Below are 14,248 nucleotides of genomic sequence, written 5' to 3'. Positions count from 1 at the left end.
TCCAGGCTACAGAGAGGGGCCCTAGGGCTTAGTGGCAGAGGCACACTGGACCTGGAAAGCCCTGCCACATGGAACAGCAGAGCCTGCTGTATTCCCATGATAACCCCAGTGTCCTGCGGTGCTCAGTGGTCACACAGAAACCACAGTGCCCTCACAGGACAGTCTCTGCATGCCTCTGACATGGTAACACAGCTCAAGTTTAACAGCTGATTTGAGCACCTTAAAGACAGTGTTTAAGAAGCCTCTGATATATAACACCTGGAATACAGCAATGAAGCAGTAAACCAAGAACACAGGTACCAGAACTTTATTAGATGTTTCACTGGATACAAAGAAACAGTATTTATTTGTTTATTTATACATTAATACACATTCGTCTCATAAAAATTCACATTTGCTATACAGAACTCTAGGCATTTTTTACACAACATTTATTAAAGTACCATTAAGTAGATCCTAAAAAGAGAAGGTGCAGCTCTGTGAACCTTTGTGGACACAACACACATGGAGCTCCATGTCCTCAGTGTTACACATTCATTCTTCCCACAGAAATGGAGAAAGTCATTCAAATGCATTAATGCTCATTTGGAATAATAAGGCTTCTGTACAGAGACCTGAACATCATCAGGAGGCAGTGTGGCAATAACATCCTAATTATCACTTCGAATGATCCTAAAGCTACTCATGTCTGAGACAGGCAAAAAACATCTGTCCTGACAAGCCTTTCTATTTCTTCCAAAGTTATAACTTTAAGTTTGTATAATCATTTTCAATAATAATACAGAGTCTAGGATTCTGCTTTAAGGATCCCAGCTTCACAGCAAAACTGATTTTCCAGTTCAAAACCACTCCAGGAATTTGCTGGTCAAAGTGACTCTGGCAGAACCTAAAACCAAGGGAAGAGACTAGTCTTTGTTATTCCACTGCAGTAAAATAGTCTAACTGCATCTAAAAGTTAAGAGACCCTCATTGGCTTATCATCCAGTTTGTCTTTAATTTGAAGAGAGAAAGTGTATGATTGACTTCTCACCAGGCAAGGTGAAGTCCTTCAAAGAGAACATGTATATGTCATCTGGAATGTGGAGATAACATCAGATACCAGACAGTGCCATCTTTTAGCAGCCTACTTTGTAAGAACTTGTGAACTGTGATGGTCTAGTGAGGATGACAAACCTGTAATACTCACTTTGAGCACAACACCATTCACCACAAGTAGTTAAGGGATGGGAATGTGAAAGCTGAGATGAGGAACACTGAACAGAGACAAAGGAGAAAACTGGAAAGATGCTTCACTGTAGGTGGACAAAGATAACAGAAGAGGGTCTCGAAGCAGACTTCTGCCTCCCTTCTGTCACTGGTTAAATAAGTCTTGCTGAGGCTGACTTCATGCCAAGCAAGAATGCTCTGCCTACTGTTATCAAATCAGCTAGGCATGAGGCATACTCTTTGTTCTTTACGTCTTTCAGCATCACCCTTAGAATCAAGCAGAGGCATCTCTCACATGAAACCACAAGAGGAGAACTAGATTTAGTTGTAGGAATGGTAGAGGGGAGAGGTCATACCTGTGGGCAATAAAGAGATTTACATTCCCCTTCCTAGAGCACTAGGCCCTGTCAGCCTTCAGGAATTTACTACAACCATTTGAATTTAAGCTGTCAAGGCTCTTAAAAGCAGAATGCTGTAGGTGGGTATGCAAGGCCAGGCTGCATAGCCTCAAGTATTCATCCTTTTTACATAAGGATTTTTACAGTCCTATCTGGATTACAGAACAGATAGGACTGAATTCAAAGCTCTTACTGCAAACTTACAGCTAAATTCCAGTATGGGACATGAGCAGTACTGCACATGAGCATCCAGGCACTTCCATAAAGCCAGGGTACCACAACCTTAACGTCATGTCGGCATCCCAGAAGAGGAAATTCAGACCTTTCAATTGCATGAACATGATTCCTGCTGGCATCAACAGGAGCAGTGTGTGTGCAGAAGTGATTTGCTCTGTACCACACAGGAAACCACATTTTTGCCACCAGGTACAATCAAGGTTGGGCAAACATGCTATTCTCTGTTTATCAATACGTAAATGAGCTCCAGGTAACTTCAAGTTTAACTCCTTAATGCAGAGAAGTGAGGGACTCAGCCCTACAGTCAATCCCCAGTAATGCCAGAAATCAGAACTCATAATTATGGGCTTTAAACAAGATTATGCAAATGCATTAAGGCAGGTTACATAACTGCCCTTTTCCTTTAGGATTAATTATTATTTCTCATACACTGTAGACAATCCATACTTCCATACACAAACATGTCTACAAAACAGCAGCACAGTTAAAACTAAATACATCACCAAACTCCAACATACCTATAATCAATACATTGCACATATTATAGAGCATATTTTAACCTCATCATTGGTAAACATATAGAATTCAGAAAAACATTGACTGTATGTAACACAGAAGCTACCACTGAGATATGGCAAATACATCATATATGCTATTAGCTTTTACTCCACTGAAAAGAGTTTAGAAGTTTAAAATGATGTTAACTGAACTCTTGAAGTCACCAAATAGTCTGCTCAGTTGCTAACACCTAATGCTCCAAATACTATAGTCAGCATAAACAGCACTAGAGCTATATTTTCAGGGCACTCCACTTCAATCTAGCGGAGTTAACTGCTTTTTTATGTCCTTTGCAACACAGCACATACTTACTAGTCAATGACTAGTCTGCCCCCTCTCATCCATACTCATCAGGATAAAACATTAGTAAATGCTTTGAAGTTACTAGAAATGGCCTAGATCTGTATCAGTATGACAGAAGGACTTAGCCCAGCATACAGAATCACACATTCTCTCACACACATGTGCAAATATATTCACATACATATGTATGTGTAAAAGAATGGCTTGAAATGGCAGAACCCACACAACTAGTAACATAACCAACAGCAAATGAATAGCCCCCTGACTTTAAAACTAGGCTCCTTTGGTCTGGTTCTGAGTCTTTGCCCAAGGCTGGACTCATACTCCTAGAACCAGCTGCTGTATTGTTTACCATCAACACAAGTTGTGCCAACATCAAATGAAGAGACCCTCAGCTAGCATGAACTGAAAGATGGAGCTACTTAGCTTTACACTAGCTAAGAAACTGCTCCACTGCCTTTCATCTTGAATTGTATGAAGTAGTTGTAACTTTCCATGACTGAAAGAAAATGTAAGTAATCACACAAAAAGGTCAGAAAGCGATGGTGCTTCACATGCACACATGAACATAGCAAGGGGGAAAATGAACATAGGAGGAGAAAATGCTTTGACAGCAAGCGACATCACATTTTAAATAAAAGGATACTCATGGAGATCAACAGTGTAGACAGGTATTTTTCCTCTGATAGTCCAATTACAGTCTTCTAACTTTCCATGCAGGATCCCTCATAACACACGGGTACAAACTTCTCAAATGAATGAAGTCAGACAACTAGTCCGACCCAGTCCTGCAGTTCTTCTGCAAGCACATTTCTGGATGAAATCAGAAAGTTTTAGCTGCATATGGATGGCAACACGGGCCTCTAGAGTGGTCCAGTTGTGTTGCATAGTCTTTTCTGGCTTGCTCTTTTCTGGCGAGATCTCCCAGATGATATCCAGCTGGGAGTGTATCCCCATCAAGACAGTTTGATTACAGTTTTGGTGCCTTACAGATGAAATCGCCAGGAAAGAGTGGATAGCATGCTTCCCCCCACCTCCACTTTTTTATTTTAGTAATTAAGGCAAGTTTGTTTACCTGTCCCCATCATAAGGTACTGTGCTTCTCCAACAGAAAGGAGATCGACAGCAAAATGAAAACAAATTTTCTGACCAAAATTTAATGTTTTCCCCAATTAATGGAGAAACTATGTGATTTATCTATTATCCTTCTTGTCAGAGGATTGTTGTTTTTTTTTTTCTTTTTGCTTTTATTTTCCAGCACCCAAATGATAATTAGAATACAATGATGCTAAGCAAACATTTCATAACAACGTCAATAAGCTGAAGATATGATATAGCTTTATATTTATTCATATACATAGGCACACACACACACAAACACACGTTTTCTTCAACAAGCAGAACATTTGCTTTAAATACACCCTTGTGTAAGCGAGAGACTTGGTGTGTCTGGTGTAAATTTGAGCCAGGGGTCCCAGGAGGAACTCACTGTTGATGCTCTTAAATCCAACAGAATGTCAGCCAGAATCCAAAAGAACAAACCCGGTTTTTGCTCCATCCAAAGATCCTGACTGTTTTACAGTATTAGAAGGATAGCCTAGATGTACTAAGTAGCTAAAGAATGACAGGAAGAATCTGGAAGCAAGTAAATTCAGTTACACAAAAGGATAAAAGGAGCACTTCACACCACATGTCGAATAAACAAGCAAACATTTTCATGTTTCTCTATGACACACTCCACATGGAAGAAAAGGAAACGCTTTACGAACTAAGTAAAACAGTTTGCACAGGCTTCCTGAACACACATGCTCTGGTTTTACTTTATGTGTCCATTACTTTAATTGACGAAGCTGTGGAAACTGACAACGATGTGCACCAACCCTCCTGACATCTTGTGTAGTCCTGGATAAAAGCACCAAGCTCTACCCCTTTTCAATGCAAAGATGGGCTGTGGCTCTTGGTAAATATTTTAGATCAACTTCAAATGTTAATGCTGTACAAAACCTAACTGGCTTAGATCACAGATTTCACTAAGGATGATTTTTACACTCTTAAGCACACAACTGCTAGTCCAGGAGGCATCATAACTTCCTAACACTTGCAGTCTTTTTCTCTAGAATAGCATTATGGAAGTGTGCATGGATGTCCTTGTATTGTATACATAAATATTTAAAATGTGTCTTCATTGTACAGATACACTTAAATGTTTCTCTGCTGTACACACACACACACACACACACACACATTTTTCAAGGCACCCTCTCTCAGTACAAAATAGCAGCAAGTGTTCATTTTAACCCACTTCTTCATAAAATGATTAAAAAAACCCTACAACAACAAGAACAACAAAACACAACAAAACCAACCAACAAATCCCCCATAACTCATCTGTTTCAATGAGACCACTTTTGTTTTGATAGAATCTGATGGTAGATGGTAATTACCATCGGACAGAAAACAGCAAAGTACCATATGACGCTTTTCTCCCTTCTCACTGAGTGGAAAGTTCCAGCAATATGAATGGAACTTGACCCTAGTCTTATCCTAGAAAGCATATTTCAAAGAGCATTTTCCTTGTATGACAATATAGAATCTATTGGTTTGTACAAATGAAACATTTGGCTTTCCAAAGCTGAGTGTATATGCATTGATGTAATAAGGACATCTGACTGATGGCACTATATCCAGTTAGGTGTTATACAGTGGCAATGCTCTCATTTTATAACTTACTAACTTTTCCATATATTTATATTTTATATGCTTTGTTAAAAGCGCAATGATCAGAGATTCCACTGCTAGAACAGTGCCACTCAACAGACTTCTAAGCTTGCTTTATGCTGCATTATTTCCCACATACAATGTAAGAACTATAGCATACTGTTTTTAGCTAGATATTGAACTACTACACTCTTTAGTACAGCAGTTCTTCACTATGAAACTGGCACTGATTTTTTTTTTTTTAATCAGTAGAGAAATGTTGTATTTACAGGCACTCCAAAAAGAAGTTCACACTGCATCTATTTTTTCTAAACTACATTTTTAATCCTGCAGAAAGCATATTTCTACTATATGACAAAATCCTGCTCATTGATTCCATGCTCAGTTTATGCTAACACAATAAATTTCTCTATTAAATTCAATGGATGTTGGATCAGACTCTCATGTGAGGTTGGTCCTGGGAAGGAACAGTGCTCCAAGTTGGCCTAACTAAAGCCAAGGAAAATGGCTATAACTGCTAAAGCCATGGAAAATGCACATTGGCAGCATGTAGTACAGACTTATGCCATCAATACGTAACTGCTGACTCACTTAACTTGGGGCAGAGACACTGAAAACCTCCACTCTGAGAAATAAAAACAAGCAGGATTTAGTCAATGCTCTGTGCAAGCTGAGTAATGCATTGTGTTTACTACCCAGTGATTATACATGAGTTGGAGCCATGACTTTGTATTTACTTCACAAAGGCATAAATACAATGCATTAAATCACCTAACAGATGAAGTGTAGTGGCTTAAAATTCTAGGGCCATATATATTGTCCTCAGACGCCTGGTGTAATATTCACACCTTGGGAATCCTGCTATGGGCAGTCAGAGGACAACACACATCCCACAGTGCTGAAAGCAGCAAGTTTCTTGGCACTGCTCACAACCACAGAACACAAGAATTGCATTTGGTATCTCATGGAAAATATGTAAATGGTCTTCTCATATCAAACACTGTAAACATGGTTAGTTTTGCTCTTCACGTGAAACACAAATGTAAAAAATGATCATAATTGATTAAAATATTTCCCCTAAGCTCAGCCACTAAAGCCCTAAACACTTCAATGTGTTTTAGAAAGATCAGTGTTCACACAATATTTCTTTTAAAATGCAATCTTTTTTTTTTTTTTTTTTTTTTTTTTTTTTAATTCTAAATAGCACAACAGCAAACATATTGCAGTACTATCAAGTAGTGTCATCTTCACCTTCATCCAGGGTATAGTTGAGCTTTATAACAGTGCTGATAAAGTCACCGAGTTCTACAAAATCTGCAGTGATAATATTCACACCACCTTCTCCTGGTTTCTGAGTTCGGACCCACTGCATCATTGCAGGAAGAGCCCTAAGGAGAAAACAGGAACAATAATTACTCATTAGGCAGTGAGACAAATGCACTGAGGCAGAATTTTCCAATATTGACTCCCATTGATCTCACTTGGTTTCCGAGGGATACACGTGGGTTACTGCTCAGGATTTTGGAAAATTCCACTCTGTATAATTTTTATCCTCTGGATATAGCATGTTTGATTGTATTCAGCTTCTCAGAAGAAAAGAATACAAGGAGGGTCATACAGGCTTATACTGATTACTCACCTTGCATGGGATCGTAGAAATCAACCAGACACCTTTTGATATCATCTGGACCTATGATTCCATGAGAATTACTTATGAAAACAAAGTAAGAGAGAACTCAACGCCATCTGTAAAGCATGTTTGAAGCGTTCAAGGAAATACCAAAAATAGTATTTTCAGAAACCACCATGATTTCTACACTACAAATACACTATAAATACAAACTATACTCATTACCCTGTCTTTCCTAGTACTAATATCCCTGCCATGAACTATAGTTCATAAAAAACAAATGATTAGTAACTGAACTAAAAAGCACCATAGTCCCTTTCCTAAAACAGCATATTTTTATTATGTCAGACCCCTAGTGCTGAGATATGTGTAAAAGGTATCTGTCTAGCTGAAGTATAAAGTAGTCCTTCTGATTCCACAAAAATATAAACCACTGATCATTGGAAATGCTACGGGAAATGAAAGGGCTCCACAGTTCTGCAGCAGCAGTCAAGAAAAAATATCCAGTTTTCAGAAGTTAATAAGGTCAAACAAAGTAACGTACAGATTTCTGAAAGAAAAGGAAATTGACAGTTGGAAGTAAATCCCAAAGATTGTGGTAAGTTCTGCAGCACTTGGAGTCCTCAGAACAAGCCTGGATGCTATCCTAAAAATACACTCTCTGTCAAGCTCCAGCTATGAAGTTAAACATCAGAATCTATGGACTGGATAAACATGCAGTCAGCTGAGATGATCATTTTTTCCCTTTGCTCCAAAATCCAGAGATCAATACTTTTCCCTCAGCCAACATGCTGCACAGATCTTTTCACTGAGAGAAGGTCCATATATAATGCTGGTCTGGCAGCAGTTTAAATCTCAAAAGCTTTACGAAAACAGATATGCAGAAAGAAGAACTATTAGAACTGTTAGCAGGCACAGAATGTAGTGTTAGGGGCCAGAATCAGTCTTTAAAACAAAACAAAACAAAAAATAATTAGCAAAAAATACACACTCATACACAACGTTAAAGTTAGAACCCTCCATGATTTTACAGGAGAACACAGAAAACAAATGTTTTGCTTAAGCAAAGCACATGTATCTATGCGCTTAAATACATTTTAAGATAACATATTTAGGACCAGCAGAGGGTTTTATGTCACACACTAATTCACCAGGACTGAAGCAGAGACATGCATATGCACCAGCTCGTAAAGCTGAGCTTAAGCACTATGCTGTGAAAAAAACTAGCAAGTATATTTAGATTGATGCAGCCATAGAAAGCTGGAACTGCTGAACACTGGAGGATGACATGTGGATCCACTACTAAGATGGCAGGTGCCTTTGTCTTCAACATCCTGTTCAAGCTCTGTGAATCCTGGGTTTAGAGATGAACTGATTGAGTGTTGGCAGGCACAGATTTATTCCTTACGCATAAATTTATATCCTCATTATTTTACTCCCCTATGAAACATAATTGCCTCTTCAGGCACACTTTATTTGTTCTGAATCTGTTCTGACGTAATTTATCTTTTGACCATAGAGCTTCCTGCTACACACTCAGCTGTATACTCTAAAATACCTTTTAATTTTTCCTACTCTTTTGTTATTAGTCTAGTCCTTAGTGGATGGTCACATTCCCTTTGATTTGGGCTCTACTTTAAATTCAGTTTGCCCTGCCACTTCATTTCCAAATAGGTTTGATAGTAGAAATGAGTTGTTTACACTTCACTGATATTTCAAACAGTTGCATGACCCTTGTCTGTACACAAATTTGCAGATAAAGTCACAGAAATCTTTTGTTTAAGAGACTACAAGCATTCAAAAATAAGTCAAAATTGAATCAGATTATCCAACAAAAAGCTTGTTTGCATAGCAAAAACAAAGAATGCATCTCTGTGAAAATACATACCTGAAAAAAAGATTTCACTGACCTTATCACATGTAACTCTGCTTGCGGTAGAAATTTGCAGAAAAACACATACCTTTCCCCATATTCATCCCACAGTGTCATCTTTAAGGAGGATCTACATCAATGACTGCATGAAACAAGGCTCTGCTCAGCTGTACACAGATATCTCACGCGCACACAGTAATTGCTAGAATAAGCGCACTTTAACATTCCTCAGGGTGTCTTTGTGATAGCAGCACAAACCTTGTTCACCCTCCTTTGTAATTTCCAGTCTCTGCATGCCTCAAACTAATAATTATTCTCATTAAGGGTTTTACTAAGAGGAACACAAACCATGCTGTGTGGCAGCCACCTACATGACTATGCTCGCAGAAACCCAATACATACCACAGTCTTAGTGGATTTTGTTGCAGTTTTGATAAAAGTGACAGAGCGTGAGGATGTGCCAGTTACTCAGCTTGCAACTTGAACCTCACAGCACCACTCTGGTGACCAGGGCATAGCTCTCTCATGGAGGCTGCTACTATCCACATCTAATGGTCTCGTTGGGGATCTGGTGCCAATGGTTCTGATCCCAGTCTTGCAAGCACTGGCAGCAGTCCAAACACATCAGAATGTGCCACACCTGTAGATACTAATGGTTAGCATCTTTGCTGCTAGGCAAAAACAATTCTATTAATTGAAGCCATGCTGTCATACTGTAACTACACCCACTTCTACATTGTTAGTGCAACTCACTCTCAATAATCAAACAGAATCACAGTGGTGGCAGTGCCATTGATGCCAATGTTGAAACTGCAGCAATTCAGTCTTCATCTCTCCTTGCAGCATCAGGCAACCTTCAGTCTCCTCACCCTCCTGTGCCTCAAACGCTTTTGCAGAAAAGGACACGCAGTGAGAGCTTAAGGAATAAATCAAAAGTCTAGCTAGTCTGCAAAGAGTGCTGTGAGACTTCTACCTTATGAATAAACTGAGAGGGAAAGTCTCATATTAACATCTACAAACTATGAGCCAGGCAGTCAGAAAACCTGAGCATGCAGAATGCAGTCAGCCCTTCAGAATAGATGTAATCTTGTATCCCACAGCTATAAAACCCAGCACTCAAAGCCAGAATGAAAGCTTTCAGCAGGAAAGGTTTATAACCCCCAATGCTGCGAAATACACTGCAAGACTCTGAACCTAGGACACCGAAGAGTGCTGCTTGCCCAGAACTGTGCAGGAGAGAGGTCAGCTGGTCAGTGTATCTAAGCAAGAAGGAAGTGAGGAGTTTCAACCTCTCATCCCACGAGCTTGCACTCCAGCCTGCTGCCTCCTCCTCTTCAACTTTGGGGCAGCCCACTGTCTCTGCAGGTAAGCTTGGAGGTGTGCATAGAAGATGCAGCTGGGACACAGCCTGCACTAGGCCCCACTGCATCCTGCTGGGATATCTGTATTCCTTCAAAGCCAAAGCTTGTCTCTCTAGATGGCACCCCATTAGGTTGCTCAGCTGGGCACAGATTCCCCAAGATGACTTACATCACTGTCTCCAGCTGAGGAGCCATGTACTTTCTCAGATAGTGCTGGTAGAGTGATTTTTATTTACAACTCTGTGAAACTTAGGCTCAGCTTTGACAGTCACATTATCACCTCTATTTTTTCCATTATGCTTCTTTGTTCATACAAAAATAAATATGTGCCGGTGTCTTTTTATGTTTTTCATTTGTTTGAAGTTTTTCACTTCTTCAAGAACTATTTATTGACATGTTTGAGAGCTGAACTGAGAAACCCTGCCCTAAACTTAAAGACATGAATAGACCTTTCAAAGCTATGACTTTTCTGTTTTTCTCCATCTGTGAAAGATCTCAGGTGGACTCCAACAGAACTAAACTCTGTTTAAAAAATAGTAATACATTCAAGAAGCATCAGTTCAAGCAGCAAAACTGAGAGATCCATTATAGCTTTCAAAAAGAAAATATGATGTAACTAATTACATTAAAATTTGCTTTAAAAAAAATTGTTCTTTGGCTATTTTAGTTGTGCAAGAAGGTAGGATTTTTTTTACATGTCTGAGTCATCACAGACTGACAACAGAACATTAATGGCAGCAGATCTCCATGACAGGACCTCATGTGGGGAAAAAGCCATTCCTCTGCACAGAGCTTTCAAGAGAGGAGGAGAAGCAAGTCTATGAGCACAAAGCAAAAGGGCTCTTCACTGTTTAGTCAGAGTCTGAGCCCTAATCAGCAGACAACAGATTTGCTGTAGTGATGTACGAAATTACTAACCCACGCAGGTATACTGGTCTCACTTCCAGATTGCAAAGCTAGCATTAAATGGCCATTACTAGCAACACCAGAGAGAACTGAAGTGGTACTTCTTGCTCAGGATGAAAGTGCCATGTGGCATTTCTTTCCCCTCCAGAAAAGTACACAGACTTTGGCAAATAAGTGTTACTGTTAAAAAAAAAACCCAAAACTCCTCTGCAGGTGGGTGTACATATATGGGCCAGAATTTGAATCCTTACACCTTTTCCTCCCTGTTTCATTCAATTTTAATCATATTTGCAAGAACAGCGATTAATTCTTGAGCCGTAAGTCAGTACGTGCTGACTTTGGCTTTTCAAGGATGCTGAGAATTCATTGCTCCAGTGGGAGCTGTGGATGTCTCATGTGTCACTGAATCATAAAAATCATGACTTCCAAAACCTTGAAAAGTTGCTCAAGTACATCCAGCCCATCTTGAGGCAGGATCAGCTACACACAGATCAAATATACAAACCAATCCTAGTAAACATGCAGCTTACTCTGTTCTTACAAGCCTCCAGTGATGAAGATTGCAAAACCTTCCTCTGTATCCATAGTATTCCTATGTAAATATCCTCATACATTCTTGTTAATGTCAAAAATAGTTGCCAAAAACACTGGCGTTAAGGTGTGTTATTCAAGTGTTCATCGTGTCCAATAAAGATCAACTGTTTATCTAGCTTCCATGCAAACCAAGAAACATTCCACAGTACTTAACTCTTCAGCAATTTTCTTTTGCGACAAAATTATTTTAAAAGGTTTATTTTTCTTTTACATACCACCCATTTGTTTCTGCCTCCAGATTACAATTTACCATTCTCTCAGTTGTGCTAATGTATCTGTTGTGACAAAATGAAAGGCAGCAAGTGGAAGCATTCTGGATTAAAAGACATAAATCAACCATTTTTAGTCCTGCCTCATCCCAGATGGGCCCAGTAGATTAAGGAGAATTGGTTATATAGGATCTTATAAACTTTTGAATTGGAACAACAAAGGAACAAATGACCTAAGTACAAGCGTGGACTGGCTGGGAAAGAACTCCTTCAACTTGATCCTCAGTTCACAGATCCTCTCAAGCCAGCAGCTATGTGCTCATAAAACTGGCATTACTGATTACAGTCAGAAAATCTGGGCAATGTTGGGTGAAAAAAGCAAATTTTAGTATTCATAGTCTCAAAGGAACACAGGTGGGAATTCATTTGCCAGGATCCCGAATGGACATATTACACAGCCCACGAGCTGTCATGTTGCAGGTACAACGTATGTTAACACCCAACAGTTCTATATTTATTCTTCTGAAATGCTTTTCTGTTACTCAGTCATCTTCAATTGCTTCATACAGTTTGGAAATGCATCTGATCAGATGACACAGACTACCATAATATGGCCAGATGAATATTTTACTGTAAATGATCATAGCACAAGTACTCCGCAGAGTTACACGGGACCTTGAGTTGTTGTTGGGCTTCTGGGTTTCATTTTAAAGAGGAGGCAGAAACAAGCTCAAAAGTGGCCTTTCCTAACCTCCCTTCGAAGGACATTTCAGCTGTATTTATCAAATATATATTTCTATGCTCATGCAAGAATTCAATGGGATATTTAATGGCAGCAAGTGCTATGCTTCTGAAGGTGATTAATATTCAACATCTTATTTTTTTCCTTGTTATGTTTTTAGCCATTGCTCTCAGAACATTAACATAGCACAATGAATACATCAGCTGGTATGGGCTTCAGTGGCTTCTGTATTATCAGAGATCTCGCTAACAAAGCAACACCACGATTTTGGCTATTCTCTTGGTCAGTGTGTTAGGGAATGGAAGTGGGAAAAGAACAGAACTGAAAGTCTGAACTGAAAGTCTCAAAGTGGTCATGTCATAGATCATAGAATCTTTTGAGTTAGAATGGACCTTAAAGGTCATCTAGTCGAACTTCCCTATAACAAACAGGGACATGGTGGTGGAGTCACCGAGCCTGGGGGTGTTCAAGGAAAGGCTGGATGTTGTGTTGAGGGACATGGTTTAGTGGGAGCTATTGGGAATAGGTGAATGGTTGGACTGGATGATCTTTTAGGTCTTTTCCAACCTTGGTGATTCTATGATTCTATGATTCGCACCCAAATATGGTTACTCAGAGCCTGGTCCAGCCTGACATTGAATGGCTCCAAAGATGGGGCTTTCAGTTCCATTGCCTCACCACCGCTACTGTTGTTGAAACCTTCTTCCTTATGTCAAAATCTAAATCTCCTGTCTTTTAGGTTGAAACCTTATCCCCTTGTCCTATCACAACAGACACAGTGAAAGACACTGTCCTCTTCCTTCTTATAGCTTCTCTTTAAATACTGAAAGGCCTCTATCAGATCTCCCAGAGCCTTCTTCAGGCTGAATAGCCCCAGCTTTCTCAGCCTGTCCTCAAAGGAGAGGTGTTCCATTCCATTTTTACAGCCCTCCTCTGGATGCACTTCAGGAAGTCCATGTCTCTCCTGCACTGAGGACTGCGCTTCTGGACACAGTACTCCAGGTGGGGGTCTCAATAGTACAGAGTATAAGAAAAGGACCATGTCATGACTAGAGAAGGTCTTGTAACAGATGTAATAGAGGGGAAAATACACGGGAATAGAACTGCCACTGCCTCCTAATCAGTCTGAGTGCTGTTCAGATGTCAATCAGTTCAACCTTTTGTGAGCCAAAGAGGAATGAGGCTGAATGCTCATTTATACAAATACAGGCAGGTTGCTAGACTTTATCTGCTTGTGGCAATTGGTTTTGGAGCCCTTTCCAAACAGAAATCTGGCTGTTCAGCAAACTGTGGAGAAATCCACAGTAATGACAGGGAGAATGGCTATAAAAACAAGAACTGGACTTTATTCCATTGCCTGTTAAACACAAAGCCTCTGCTTTTTTTTTGTAAGAAAATGTCTGTCACCAATAAAAGAAATAGATAAAGCTTTTTTTTTTTTTTCCCTTCTCTGCTTTAAAAGTTACTTTTAAAAATTAAAAAAAAAAAAAAAAAGAAAAAGATTTGTAGCCTA

General features: G+C 39.5%; 1 protein-coding gene across 1 annotated transcript in view; it reads right to left on the bottom strand.

Annotated features, from left to right (window-relative positions):
* Positions 1-291: 291 nt before the first annotated feature.
* The window catches only part of PLCXD3 (phosphatidylinositol specific phospholipase C X domain containing 3), a 100,039-nt gene continuing 86,082 nt past the window's right edge, over positions 292-14,248 (bottom strand). The window contains exon 3 of the mRNA XM_042875533.1: positions 292-6,808. Within this exon, the coding sequence (XP_042731467.1) occupies positions 6,652-6,808 (157 nt within the window). The 3' untranslated portion in view covers positions 292-6,651. The remainder of the gene's footprint in view (positions 6,809-14,248) is intronic.

This window comes from Lagopus leucura, unplaced genomic scaffold, assembly GCF_019238085.1.
Source record: "Lagopus leucura isolate 7727_CA_CO unplaced genomic scaffold, USGS_WTPT01 Super-Scaffold_100014, whole genome shotgun sequence".
Classification (NCBI taxonomy): Eukaryota; Metazoa; Chordata; class Aves; order Galliformes; family Phasianidae; genus Lagopus; species Lagopus leucura.
Note: the sequence above shows the minus strand (reverse complement) of the source record. Positions and strands in the feature narration are given on the sequence as shown.